Below are 15300 nucleotides of genomic sequence, written 5' to 3'. Positions count from 1 at the left end.
AGAACATTAATAGAATGTGGGACCCGATCCAGAGAAGCAGTGACAACAGAAATTGAGGCAGAGATGATGACATGGAGAGATAGAGCAGCTGAGGACTCTGTTGTTGTTAAGTGCTGTGGAGTTGGTTCCAACTCATAGCAACCTTGTATAGGGTTTCCGAGGAGCGGCTGGCGAGCTTGAACCACCCACCTTGTGGTTCAAACCGATTTTGCAGTCCAGCAGATTAACCCACAGCACCACACCAGGGCTCAGCTGAGGCCTCTATACTCATGGAAAGAGAAAGGCTGTGCTGACCACTAGGAGGCAGACTTGTAGAATGTGCCCTTGGGTTGTTTAAATGATTATATATATATATATATTCTTGAGTGTTTTTGTGTATGTACATCAAAACACAAACAAACAAAAAACAGAGGTAATAGAAGCAAATACTGTTGAATGATGATAGATGGAGGGGATTGTAATCATTGCAATGAAACAAAATACAATCGGTTGAGTGCAAAACCGATGTTCTCCCTTATAAACTATCACTCAATTCTCAATAAAAGCTTTAGGGAAAAAAAAAGAAGTTAAAGGCAATGTAGGTAAGTGCTGTTATATTCACAGTCCTGCAATAATAGTGATCTATGAATAGATGTGGAGTCCTGGTGTGGCGCTGTGGGTTAATGAGCCAGACTGCAGAGCCATTTGAACTGCAAGGTCTGTGGTTCAAGCTCACCAGCAGCTCCTCGGAAACCCTATACAGGGTAGCTATAGGTGGGAACTGATTTGATGGCACTTAACAACAAATGAATAGCTGCATAGGTAGACCTTCAGGCTAGACAGGTGTGGGAGGGAAAGCAGGCGTATACTCGTAAATATACGTATGTGGGCATTTACCTTTGCTGGAATTATATCCATGAATGTGGTGGAGCACACAGAGGGAAAAGTTATAAAAATGTCTTAGACATAGCCGAACACCTTGAGGGAATGACACAATGGGTCTGGGGGTACAGGAGCATAGTCTTGGGGGACACCAAGGTCAACTGGCATAATAGCTCACAAATACATCCTCCTTTGTTGAATAATGACTGGGGTCTTGAAAGTTCATAAGTGGCCATATAAGGTGGCAACTATTAGGTCTCCTCGCGTCTAGAGGAAAGAAAAGTGATGACAACTGAAGACACTGTGGAAACAAATAGTCCTATGGACTAATGGACCACGAGAACAAAAAACTCCATGCCAATGAAACCAGAACTAGATGGTGCCTGGGTACCACTAGTAACCGCTCTGGAAGGGATAACAGAAGTTTCTAGTTAGTTAGGTGGGAGAAAAAACGTGGACCCAAACACAAAATCATAAAAGGCTTACTGGTTGGAGAGACTGGTGGACCCCTACAGACTGTGGCTCTTAGTCACCCTTCAGATCTGGAACTGACCTCAACTCTGTGGTCAGTTTTCAGTCAAACGAAAGTCAGGTCTATAAGGGGAACAAGAACACTAGTGAGGTACGCACACCTTAAAATAATCAACCATCTGGGACCAACAGGACAATTACCAAAGATAAAGTTCAAAAGAGTTAGGAAAGAAAGAATGGAAACAGAAAACACAGGGAGGAAGTGGGATAAGCAATGATGCAGTGAGGGGGTACAATGAATACAATGAAACAAGATGGATATGAAGTAGTGAACGTAAAGCTTTTATCTGCTTGGTAAACCTTCAACCAATTCACAATAAAGTTTAAAAAAATAGAAGAATTGATGGCTGGAGAAGGACATGTTTGGAAAAGTGGAGGGCCAGCACAGGCTAGGGAAACTCTCAATGGCATGGACTGACACCATGCCACAACAATGGACTCAGATCATTAAGAGGATACAGGATTGCATGACGTTTCAAACATGTTAGACACGGTGGTGTCATGAGCTGACTTGACAGCAACTAGTAATAAACCATAGAATGGTGAACACTAGGGAAACAACACAACAAAGGATGTAAAGACCTGCCACTCATCAAAATGTCAAAAGTGTTAATGAATATACTTCACCCTGCCTCACACACAAGTAAAAATGATTTAATGAACTCCTATTTATAGTTTCAACTCTGGGGCCCTAGGTTAAAGAAAAAGGACCTTGTTTTTGGACTACATAGGAGAATTTTATTTTCACCAATCAGTATCATTGTTGGAGTCAACTGGACATTCCAAAACAGAATTCTGAAGAGGACCAACCATGAACACAATTGGTAAGCCTTGCACCCTTGCTGGTCCTGGGTGGGTGGGACTCATCTCTACATCCATGTACAATTCCTAGAGCTCCTTCCCAATTCTCTTGTTTCTAATCTCACTCATCCTGTGAGTAGACTGGATATTCTGAAGTCCTTTTCTGAGCTGAGGACAGGTCCCCTACCACTCCTCAGGCTTAGCATATTCTTTGTGACATCCTCAATGCCACCAGCAACGTGTTTTAGGTTACCTGCATGAGTCTTCTGACAATTCTATAGGCAAATGGAGCTAGAATTTCAGGTGTCGCTGGAAACACTAATGAAATACACACTCACATCACACACACAGGTGAGGAAGCAAAGGATTCATGGGACCTTTAAAGCAAGAGAAATTCCATCCAGAATAGATCAGTCACTGGCACCATGAATGAGCAAGTCTTCTGTTGAACATGTTGTCTCTTAAAATATAATGCAGTCATTGAAGTCAAGCTTCAATTTCCACATGAACTGGGAAACGATGTGTATAAAACAAAGTTATATAAAAAACGACGGGCTTATTGGTCAAAGACTGGATGAGCCCGAGGTAATGGCCCTTGGTCACCTCTCATTTCTGGAAAGGAACTCACCCTCATGGTCCAATCAAGCAGTAGATGGGTCTATAGGGGGACAACAATACTTGTAAAGTATGCTCACCATGGAATGGTCAGTGGTTTAAGATCAAAAGGGCAATATTTACAGAAGGACAAAGTTGTGAAGGAACAGGAAGGTGGGTGGAATGGAAATGCAAACCTCAGGGAGGAAGTGGGAAAACTGTTGTTGCATGGAGGGGATTGCAATCGTTGAGATGAAACAAAGGGTATGATTTAATAAAAAACTGATGAGCTTATCTGTAAACTTTCACTCAATTTACAATAGTTAAAAAACAAAAAAACAAAGGCAGTCAGAATAAATTGTCTGATACAGTGACTGATCTCTAATTCTGGAGTATTACAAAATCTAGCCTTGGAAATATCACCTCAAGTAAACCTCTGGTCCCAGAGGATGTTAAGAGGCGAGTCGGGACTTCATCTCGCTCACAGAACAGGAGATCTACACCATTTCAAGACAGTTTTGCTATTAAATGGCAACTGATGTCTTTTTGTGTAAAACAGAACAGCTGTTACCATCTCAAATCTTTTTGAAAGCTAGCCTTAGAGATGCAAATGGAACAGACTTGGTGATTTTTGAAGACTCTTAGGTGCACAAAGAATTTTTTAAGGAAATGTTTTGGAATGCTTCTCTTATAGGGAATGGCTGTGAGAGTTGTGACATTTAGAGCATGGATTGATGCTCAGTACCTATTGGGAGCTAAAAAAAAGTCCAGGATTGTATATTAATAGATTCAAGATATTTTCAAAAGGGAGAGGGCAAGCCATTTAGTGTGTATGACTAGCTTGTAAATACAGTGGAGCTATCAAGCCATAGGGCATATCCACTGCCCGTAAATGAAATAGTCCCAGATTAGGTTCCTAGTGGTCAGTAAAGGATTAATAAAGGTCTCAGACAGCAGCGCTGTAGCATAAACAGATGATACAGATTTCAGAAAATCTCTATAGACACCCAGAACATGCTGTGGCAGCTCGCATTCCAACCCTATCTTCTCTCCACTGTAAACCTGAGCCAAGAATTAACTACTGAGATGGTTCCTACTTACCCCCACCTCCAGCACATCTCAGGGAGAGAACTATTTTAGTTTTATTAAGTGTCTCCATGGACTTTGGAAACAGAACAGAAAAGCGTTTACTTTTTGCCAGCAGCCACATCAACTTTAGAATTCTGGAAAATTTTCATACCTAGCGTTTTACTTATCACTGCACACGAAATTAACGTTGTGCCTCCAAAACTGCAAAAAATGAAGCAATTTCGCATATAAGCATTGCTGTGGGATTTATCCCTACAAAACCAATAGTTAAGTAACTCAGGCATTGAGACTATAGCCACAAGGTTGGCAGTTCAAACCCAAAAGCTGCTCTTTGGGAAAAAGATGAGGTGGTCTCCTGATTTAGTCTAGCAAACTGTCTAGGGCCGCTAATTCAGAATTGACTGGATGGTAGTGGGTTTACCCCCACTTTCTATCATACTTCAGAAGTCCTGGTGTGGTGCTGTACGATAAGCACTGGACTGCTAACCACAAGGTTGGTGGTTCAAGCTGCTTTTCAGAAACCCTATACTATGGTTCAGAACCAACTTGGCAGCACTTAACAATACATATGTTTAGAGGGGAGCACTAACGGTGTTGTAGAGTAAGCACTGGATTGCTAACCACAAGATCCGGTGGTCTGAACCCACCAGCCACTTCACAGGCGAAAGATGAAGCTTTCTGCTCCCATAAAAATTTAATATCGAACACCCTATACAGGAATGTTTTGAGTAGGAACTCCATGCACTTAATCACACACTTGGGTAGATTTTTGCACACTTCTGTACCATAGAACTTTAACTATATGTTGTTACATACCATGGAGTCGTCGGTTTGGATCCATGGTGACGCTGTATAGGGTTTCCAAAGAGCTGCTGGTGAGTTTGAACCGCTGACATTGCAGTCCAAACTGACCTTGTGGTCCAGTGTACTCGCATAGCACCACAACAGAGTTCCACGTGGAGTTGGTTCTGACTCAGTGATCCTAGTTTTCAAGGCTGTAAATCTTTACAGAACAGAAACCCCCATCTTTCTTCAGGAATGGCTGGTAGTTTTGAGCTGCTTTGAGGTTAGCAGCCTGACTCGTAAACACTAATACCAGAGCCCCTTTTTAATTGTATGCTGTTGTTGTGCGCTGTCAAGTCAGTTCTGACCCATAGCCACCCTGTATAGGGTTTCTGAGCAGCTGGAGAGCTTGAACTGCCAACTTTGCAGTCCAGCACATTAACCCACAGTGCCGCACCAGGACTCCTTTAATTATATATCCAATGGCATTTAAAGTATTTCCCTTAGATCATCTGAGTAAGAAGTGTCTGAATTCTATTTCTAGTCTAGTAGAGGGGCTTCAAAAAGTTCCGTTATCTTTTAATTCCACTTTCCATAAACGTTTTGAAGTCTCGTGATTTATTGTATTTTTCCTACTTTTTGGGTGGAAGGGATCCCATTATGACTTGTTCTCCATTTCCTATTTGTACTCTCTTCCCAATTTCTTATATTTCCCCCCATATAACTATGAACTACGGAAATCTGTGCCCATCCCAAGAGCCATGGAGTTAAAATGTAGAGGAAATGGAGCACTTGCTGTGAGGGGCGAGGCTCTCTCTGGGGTCTAGAGCTGAGCCTTCTTACCGGTTTGGGTTTTTTTTTCTAAGTTTTTATTGTGATTTGAGTGAATTTACATGGCAGATCATCAGTTTTAACTTTCAACAAATCATATACTTTGTTTCATTACAATGATTATAATCCCTTCTATGTACCATCAGTTAACAGTATTTCTATTTATTTTAGTTTGTTTTTTTGAACACTCAGGAATATATAATTTAAACCACCAAACGGCATATTCTGCAAGCCTACCTCCTGGTCGCCAACTCTGTCCCTCCGCATTCCACTTTTGTTCTCAGGTCCTCCATTTCTGGACTGTAATATATATATTTTTTCACTGTGGCCCACAGACTAAGTTTACTGATATTTGGAAATCTCAAAGTTCAAACAGTGGGAGGGGAAAAAAAAGATTTGGGAAAATGAGAGTTTAATGGGATGGATTTCGGGTGACATTTTGCTGTTATATGAATACTATTTACTATCCTAAACTACATCCCTCTGGGATCCAGAGGGCGAGGGGCTTTTTACTTTACCTGAGCCTAGTTATCAACAGGAGTCCTGGTGTGGCGCTGTGGGCTAATGTGTCAGACTGCAAAGTCGTTTGAACCGCAAGGTCACTGGTTCAAGCTTACCAGCTGCTCCTTGGAAACATTATAATACAGGGTCGCTATGGGTCGGAATTGACTGGGCGGCACTTAACACCACCACCAGTTATCAACAGCAGCCTGTTACTCTATTAGCAACAAGCCAAGGTTCCAGTTCTGTGGTTCTCAAAAACAAACTGCCTTACAACAACCTAATTACAAATTGTAGTTGAACTTTCCAATTATATGCTTATCTTATGACTGCAGCCATAGAAGCCAACACAGGTTATTTGTTCAAAGAGTTGGGATATTTTAGGAAAGTAAATGAATGAAAAACAATCCAAAGAACTTATGAAGTACATTAAAATATTTCAAATTCTATAATTCCATTGTTCTTTGTGATTCCATATCCAGAAGCGCGATGCCCAGAATTAGAATTAAGCATGGAAGACTTTGAGGTTCTTAAGCACACTGTGTATTCCATAAATCACACAGAAACAGAAGCAAATATAGCTTTAAACAATCTGAGGGTCTTAACCTTCATTCTAAATTTCTTGGGTTGAGTCTTAATATTTGAACTCCTTCCAGAATACCTTGATCAGAAAGATGTAAATTATTTCCAAACAAGACAAACACTTAGAACATTTACAAACGTATTTCCCTAGATACAAAACCTCCCCCAACTCAGGCTCTGAGTCCTTCAAACTCTGAAGGTGTGGCTAAAGTAACCAATGGCATGTATATCAACTTTTGTCTCTTCTCCATCAAAATCTTTGCAGCTTATTTTTATTTAGCACATCCAATGAGGTTAATTCAGAACTAAAGAAAAAGGACACAAGAATGTTAAGGGCTTAAATATATTTTTTATATTGATATTCTGTGTCTTTCTACTCTAAAATAATACATTACTATTGATTACATACAGGATGAGGTGAGGTATTTGTAAAATATCTGGTAAAAAATAATTTATATACAGTATTCTACATGAGATGGAATCTTAAGAACGTTTAGGCCTTTTGAAATGTTAAATTAATTATCTAAATTAAATTGCCCTGAATCAACTTACAGTTGTTCCCTAAAACCATGTTAAAAAAGAAAGGCTTACATTTTCCCAGAATTTGTGCAGAAAAGGGAAAGCACATATATTGGCAATTTCAAATTCTCACATTCAAGTAATGCATTCACACAGTCCAGACTTCCATCTTAGCATAAAAAGAAAAAAGAATAACAAACAACAACAAAAAAAAACCCTCTCACTGGATTAGAGACCTAAAATCTTTTAAATCATGGTTAGGGCAATTCACTAACACCAAAGAAATTCAAGTGGTCAACAGTCTTGAAAATGCTTTATTGAAATGTGTGACTTATGTGCAGATGTATTTGAAAAGACCACAGCTTGAAAACTAGATTTTGAAACTTCTCAACAACCAATTGAAAAAAAAGAAAATCCCTACTGGAGTTGACTTCTAGTATAACTGGAAGCCTGATGCAGAATTTTTCTTGAAAACATTTTTCATTACAGAAACTAAAGAAAACATAGCTATTATATTTGGAAATTGTTGGAATCTGAAGTTTCAGAGAAGAAGCGACTTCTTTTTTGGTTACATTTGGATGAACATGGACTTCACAGTTCTCGGAAGAACACTGTAGGGTGTTCAGTCTGTATGCTTGTATAGAAGAAACGGAAGAACACAGATAGGAAAGGAAAAGGATGATGGGAGAAAGAGAAGACTGAGGAAAGGATTCAGAGAAAAGAGAACGGGCACAAGACATGATTAGGTTAAAGTCTAGGTATAAATTTATCAGAAGCTGTGCGCACCTTTTACAAGTCCTAAATTTACACTCCAAAAACTGCCCCCCACCCAACCCACTCAGTCCCCGAAACTTTAGTCCCTGCCTTGGTGCTCTTGTGAAAGGCTTTGCACAAAAACCATCAGAAAATAAAAAATAACCCAGCCCCTCTAAACCCCAAAACAAACCCCAAAACGCTGTACATTTTTGTACACATAGGATTAATAATATAGGCATATAGGTGGCATGATTCAATTAAAAGGCTTTACTTTTAATGCCAGGGAAAAAAACCCAATAAATAAAAGGTGCTAAAGTTAGCATTAAGAATTTGGTTGTAATATATCCACAAAGTCTGGGAAGGCAAATCCTCCAAGCTCCCCTGATATTGATCAGTCTCAGCAAACTATGAAGCTAATACATAAATAACGCAAGATATGATTGAGAATGTGAGATTTTTAAAAAACAAAGACAACATAATTCAGGTTAATTTTGTTGAACAATGAATAAATGAATTCATCTACACCTGAATAAAACATATTTAACAATCGAAAAAATTTTTAAACAACCACAAAAAGTAAAAAGTTTCAACAGATATGAATAGGATTTGTTTTTAGGGCACACAAATGCCCCTGCAGCAGATTCCGACAGTAGCTTTACTGGTGTGTCTTCTATTGATGAATTAAGAGACTGGCTGAGCTCCACACAGGTAAGATGACTAACAGGGAGACAAGGACAGTCACAAAGAGCGGAGCCACACCTGGCTATGACCCCCAGATTTCACTGCAGAGCTGGCTTTGTGTGTAGGAGGCACACAAAAAAGGTGATTCAAGCAGACATTATTCAAAAGCTACTTCAGTATGTAACTCTTTTGTCATGTAGCCATTGAATAATGTTTGGGAAAGCTTTGGGCTATTTTTTTGTTCTTTTTTTTTTTAAGTTTTACTCCTTGTATTTAATTTTTTAAATAACAAGGTCACTAAAACTCATGCACGCTGCAAAAAACCTCATGCAGTAGTTAAGGTAAACCATCCAAGCAGTTTTTATTCATTAATATTCATAAATACACACAGCAGCTTCATTAGAGATTTCAATTTCCTCTTCAGTTTGAACGTGGAGTATTAGGAGAGCCTTTTGCATGTCAAGGGACAGAAGCAGAGATCACCCCTGCACTGCTACCTACATTTACCTGCTAGAAGTAAAAATTAGTTAAGTGGAAATGATTATCATATATATTTTCTCTCTTCCTTTTGAATGTACACAATGTAACAAGAGTGACAGACCTGAAATTACAATCACCAAACAAACCCAAGATAGTTGTTGTCCACTTTCATTGGCAAATACAGCACAGAGGACATTGTCTGCGAATTGTGATGTCATCAAAGAGGAGGTGGTGGAGGCTCATTTCCTTTATTACTCTCTTTTAAATTTAGGTTTTCTAAAGCAACATCTAAAGGCATAATATCTACACAGCCCATAGCACCAAAATCTGCCATCTCCCCCCGTTCATCCTCGTCTGAGGACGAGCTCTCTTCACGTACTAAAGTGGACAGAAGGAGCTCTTGGACAAACAGGCTGCGGTCTGCGCGTTCGCTTTCCATGGACTGGCGCTCTGCTTCAGACATTTTAGGATCATTCAACCTGTAAGTTACAAAGAAAAAAGACTTTATTGAGAAAAAGGCAGTGAACAATGGCTCAGATTCTCTCACTGTGTAAGCCTGTTCTTGTTAAGTGCCATTGAGTCAGTTCTGACCCATAGCGACCCTGAACAGGGTTTCCAGGGCTGTAAATCTCTATGGGAGCAGAAAGCCTCATCTTTCTCCTGCAGAGCAACCGGTAGTTTAGAACAGCTGACCCTTGTGGTTCACAGACCGATTCATAAGCACTACGTTACCAGAGCTTACAGGAGGCAAAATTCAGAACTTGAGATTTATTACCAACTCATAGTGACCCTGTATAGAGTTTTTGTGGAGCAGTTGGTGGGTTTGAACCGCCAACCTTGTGGCTCACAGGGCCCCACCAGGATTCCAGATTACCTGGCTTTAACTCATAATCTTAATTATGTTGAGGTAAATTCCCCACCCTTGTAGCAACTGTTGCCCTGAAGTGCAAATCTATGCTTTTAATTACACTTTGTTGTTGTTGTTAGGTGCCATCAAGTCGGTACCGACTCATAGTGACCCTGTGCACAACAGAACAAAACACTGCCCTGTCCTGGGTCAACCTCACAATTGTTGACATGCTTGAGCCCACTGATGCTGCCCCTTTGCCAATCCATCTTGCCTGGGGTCTTCCTTTTTTGTCTGACCTTCCAATTAGACTTATTAAGAGAAAAATAAAATGTCTATCAGATTAGATACTTGGGTAAGTAGTGATCTCCTTGGTCAGAATTTCATCATGGGTAGTAAAAGGAAGTAAAGTAGCAATCCTGGAATATGTGTTTAACGGCCTCCATGAACAACTGCCTCCTTTACAGTAACACCAGAAGAACTTAATAGTACCTGGCTGCGAGTTCTGAACATTTAGATCACAAAATTTTATAGATGTATCTGATTCAAAAGGGAGAAAACATGGAACAGAATTTCAAATTTTAATAGATTCCAGACTTTCTGGAGCCACTTAAGCCAGAAGACCCTCTGTAATCCTGAGGAAACCTTTAAACCTTGAAACGATACTATGTCCTTAAGTTACCTTTGTACCAAATAATTTAGCCTAATTAGATAAAAATGTCTGCATTAGCATGTATTTTCACCAAGGGAAAAAAAATTATCAAGGGGAAAAACAGTAGCAAGCCTGATAACAAAAACAAAATCTGTAATAATAAAAAATTCAACTAAATAAAATCCCAAACTATTCCCTGTCTCCATCAATTCCATTTAGTTCTTCCTGATCTGAAGGAATATCTAAAAGTCTGAGAGGCATTCTCTTACACAGACACACACTTATTCTAGTAGGTCAGACATTAAGTCTAATTACCTGATACATCCACCTAACACACATTTATAAGATCTGGGCTAGGCTGGAAAACTTGGTTCATATGTTTGGAGACTGTTGTTATTAAGTGCCGCTGAGTCAGTTCCGGCTCACAGTGACCCTATATAGGGTTTCTGGGGGGCGGTGGTGAGCTTGAATCATCGACCTTATGGCTCAAACCATTGACTTTATGGCTCAAACCAACCTTTAACATTGACCCACATGTTAAAAGCTGGAATTTCTACTTATTTGCTACTGACCTACCAGCTTGACTTAAAAGCAACAAAACAGGGAAAAGATGGCAACAAGGAAAGGAGATCCACAGGCACACACAATGGACTTCTAGCCAGAGGTCTACTCCATGCTCCTCTACCAACTTCTCTTAACACCTGGTCCTACAGGTGATGAAGGTTACAAGGGCATCCAAGGATATTATTAAGCATTTACAGCTAAGGGCTTTTTATATGTATTACCTCTTCTAATCTTCACAACACTCCTATGAGTTAGGGTCTATTAACATATTATAGCATTTTACAGGAAAAGGAAACTGAAGAAGTTAAGTATTACTCACAATCTCATAGAGATTAAGTTAAAAACAATTAATGGAATGATTAACATATACTTCCTGAAAACAAATGAAAAGGTCTTTCACAATTTAGAGAAAGCAAGCATCTAGAATGTACTCACATAGAAGACATTTAATCCAAGTTGTCTGGAAATGACTAATGACATATATGGACAAAATTCAATTATTTAGACAAAAGAATATATAGTGAGATAAGAGACAGTACAGTAGGCTAGTCTCTATAAAAGTATAAAAGTGTTAAGAACTAAAATACATTCTATGTCTTTACCTTTGAGAAAGCTTTTTTAATAAAGAAAAAAACAAGTCTAAAGAAGTCAGACCTATTATATAAAGATAAAAGGTATACAGAAGAATGTGGTTGTTGTTAAGTGCCATCGAGTTGGTTCCAACTCACAGTGACCAAGTATTGGGTTTATGAATTGCTGCTGGTGGATTTGAACCACCAACCTTGTAATTAGCAGTCCAGTGCTTATCCTACAGAGCCACACTAGAAGTCCATACAGACAAACAGCCACACAGGAAGCAGGAAAACTAGAAACATACAGGCTTGGCCCTGAGCCACTAAAGAATATTGTTTCCTTTGGACAGCACAAATCCCATTATCTAAAAAGGTACTGTTTTGATTATCCAGGGAAATAACAGAAAATGCTTCATTCCTGAAGGGCAGACAAATCTGGAAATAGGGCTTAACTTCCTGAAGGGCTGAACTTCATTTGGGATGCAGAAGGAACTGCAGAGCTTGTCAGGAATTTGAAATAGGGATTAGCAAACCCAGCTGGGCCCACTCTCAAAGACTGGATTTTGATTTAAACTCTTAAATAATCCTTATCTAAAAGGTCAGCCATCTTGGATCCCAAAAGAACTATGTCCCTACCAGCAGTTCCAGGACAACAATATAAAGAATTAACCCTGGTAAAAGAAGAGACCAAATATAAGGCTCAAGCCCTACACCTATCAGTAATGCTCAGAAACCAGGATTTCCCCTGGGAAACACAACAGCTACTCTCCCTGTCTTGATGATTCACAATGCACACCTGTATCTGTGAAGCTCTGAGCAGCTCAAAAGTAAATAAACTATTTTTTTTAACTTAGTTTCCCCTAAATTTGTTCATTAGGGAAAAAAAAAAAAATTAGTTTAAGTAACCATGTATCTTCTGGGAAACATTACCTTAGATAAATGATGAGTCATTCTCCTACTGGCAATAATGTCAGTCCTCCCAGAGGATGAAGTGATACAATAAAGGATGTGAAAAGTGGTCTGCAAACCATAATGTGGTACATAAATGTAAGCCACTCACTGTATCAGATGATGGAAAGAGGCCTTAGAGAAGATAGAAATAGGAATCCAAGAGAAGTACTTATAGGCTGTTCACACTTGTGCCTTGGGAGCTGGTGTCTCTGTTGTTGTTAGGTGCCACTGAAAGAGTTCTGACTCACAGCGACCCTACGTACAACAGAACAAAACACAGCTCAGTGCTGCACCATCCGTATACGTCTTACTATGTTGGAGCCTATTACTGCAGCCACCGTGTCAATCTATCTCGTTGAGGGTCTTCCTCTTTTTTGCTGATCCTTTAACTTTACCAAGCATGATGTTCTCACCCAATGACTGCTTCCCTCCTGATAACATGCCCAACATATGCAAGACAAAGTACTGTCACCCTCACTTCTAAACAGCACCTGGTCGTACTTTTTCCAAAACAGATTTGTTCATTCTTCCGGCAGTCCATCCACAGGCATAGCCAATATTCTTCACCAACATCACAATTCAAAGGCTTAATTTTTTTTTTGTCTTCCTTATTCCTTGTCCAGATTTTACACACATCTGAGGTGGTACCATGGCTTGGGTCAGGCACACCTTAATCCTCAAAGTGACAGCTTTCTTTCTTCTTTTTTTTTTTTTTTTTAACAAAAAAACCACTCTAAGATGACTTGGCAGAATTGTCCAATGCACTGCCATTTGATTTCTTCATTTGTTGCTTCCATGGGCATAATTTTCTCTATCTGGTGTCTAGTGTAGAGTAATAACCTAGAGAAAAGTACCATGGCAAGCCCTGAGTTTGGGGCCCTAATAAAATAATGGGGCAAGGCAGGAAGAGGTCTTCCAAAGGGTGCTGGCAAAATATCTGGGGGGTGAAATGAATTCTTTAATGTGGATTTTTGTCTTGGTTCTTTGGAAAACCAGCTTGAAAGATTTTTTCAAGTCCTTAGGAGTTCCCTTGACCTAGTTTCCTACTCTAGATGTTACTTTTGTCCAGGTTGAATGACATTTTCTGGGTCAGATGTAAACAAATTGGTTTGATATTTTGTCTGTTCTTAGGCTTAAGAATGCCCTGTGACTTGTAAGCATCTTGCAGAGATTGGTCAATAAACTATGCAAATGAGGTGACTGCAGCCTACTGTGCAAATAAACGGTCTGTGGTCTACCAAGAGGAGATTGGTCCATTTTGTGGCCTTGGTGGAAGAGCCAAGCCTTAAAACTGACAAGGATGGAGTTGTGTATATTTGCAGCCAGTTCCATAGTGGTTTTGGAGACAGAAAGAATCAGGAAGAGAAGTGAGAGAAGAGAAGAAGCGGCAGCATAGAAGAGAGGAGCTACCTAAAGGAGTCATAACATGGGTTAAGAACTGTAACATTAAAAAATAGCAACAGGTCCAGAAGGGGCATAGCAGCAGAGTTAATGGTGACAGATGGTGGAGTCAAGAGGAGCCTGAACTGAGAGGAGCTATCCCACACTGAAGAAGGGAAATGCTGCCTATATATTTGCTCCTGATACCAAGCTGTACCCCGCTATTTCCTTAATAAACCACTTAACTGTAAGTATGGTCTGAGTTCTATGTAGCCTTTACAACAAATTATTGAACCCAAAAGAGTCATGCCATGGGAGGGATGGCTGAAATTGGTATAAAAGGTTGGAGAGTAGAGATATGGCTGACTTTCATCTGACGGGCATCAGTTTAGGGGCTCATCCTGGTCCTCACCCCCCATGAAGTTAGTTGCTGATGCTTGTACTATTACTACTCCTATCATTTCATAACAGACCTTTACAGTTTGGAGAAATGAAGTGACTTGCCTCAAGTTCACAACTACTAGGTGGCAAAGCTAGGGCTTATACCAAGGGCTGTCTCAGTGCTGTGCTCTAAAACCTGGCTTCGTAGGCATTTTTATTCTGTACCCATTAATAGGAGGAGGCTTCAAAAGGTTCCTGGAAAATGGCCACTATCTTTTAATTCCATTTTCCCAGGAACCTTCTGAAGCATGTTTTTGTTATTTATAATTATGTACCTGCATCACTGTACTAAAACAGATACTAAGAAGGACACAAAAGACAGAACTACAAATTCTAATGTTTTCTTCTAACATTCTAATGAACTGTCACACATTATTTTGGAGGTAAATTATACTACTTTTCTTCATTTTTTTTTTTTTTTTTTTTAAACTCTCTGTTCCATTAAATAGTCCAAATTAGTCCAAGCTGAGCCTAACTTTGTCTGAAATATTTTTTTATATTCTTAAAAGTCACATGTAATGACTAAAGGGTTTGCTAATTGTAGTTTCAGAAGTAAAGAACTGTACCCCATCCAATGACGCTCTTTCCTGCCTCTACTGTGGTAAAACACCACTTGTTATCATTACTTTTGTGTCCAAACCATAGGAACTTAAATTCAGATTTAGAAATTCTTAGGGGAAAAGTACCCAGTATTATAAAATCCTCTTTTGTGCCTTTTAATATTCCATAGTAGACTGAAAGGGGCAATAAAAGAAAGCAATGTTAATTATGATAATAAATGCACCTAAGATTACCAATATTTATAACCATTTTTTGTGTGAGTTTTATGGGTGATTGTTGTTGTTGTTAAGTGCCGTCGAGTCGGATCCGACCCATAGTGACCC

At 39.5% G+C, this 15300-nt stretch overlaps 1 protein-coding gene across 1 annotated transcript in view; it reads right to left on the bottom strand.

The window, feature by feature from the left end:
- Positions 1 to 9226: 9226 nt before the first annotated feature.
- KCMF1 (potassium channel modulatory factor 1) overlaps positions 9227 to 15300 on the bottom strand; it is a 40426-nt gene continuing 34352 nt past the window's right edge. The window contains exon 7 of the mRNA XM_006866606.1: positions 9227 to 9488. Within this exon, the coding sequence (XP_006866668.1) occupies positions 9227 to 9488 (262 nt within the window). The remainder of the gene's footprint in view (positions 9489 to 15300) is intronic.

Source organism: Chrysochloris asiatica, unplaced genomic scaffold, assembly GCF_000296735.1.
Source record: "Chrysochloris asiatica unplaced genomic scaffold, ChrAsi1.0 scaffold00093, whole genome shotgun sequence".
Lineage (NCBI taxonomy): Eukaryota > Metazoa > Chordata > Mammalia > Afrosoricida > Chrysochloridae > Chrysochloris > Chrysochloris asiatica.
This window is presented reverse-complemented; position numbering and strand designations above follow the sequence as displayed.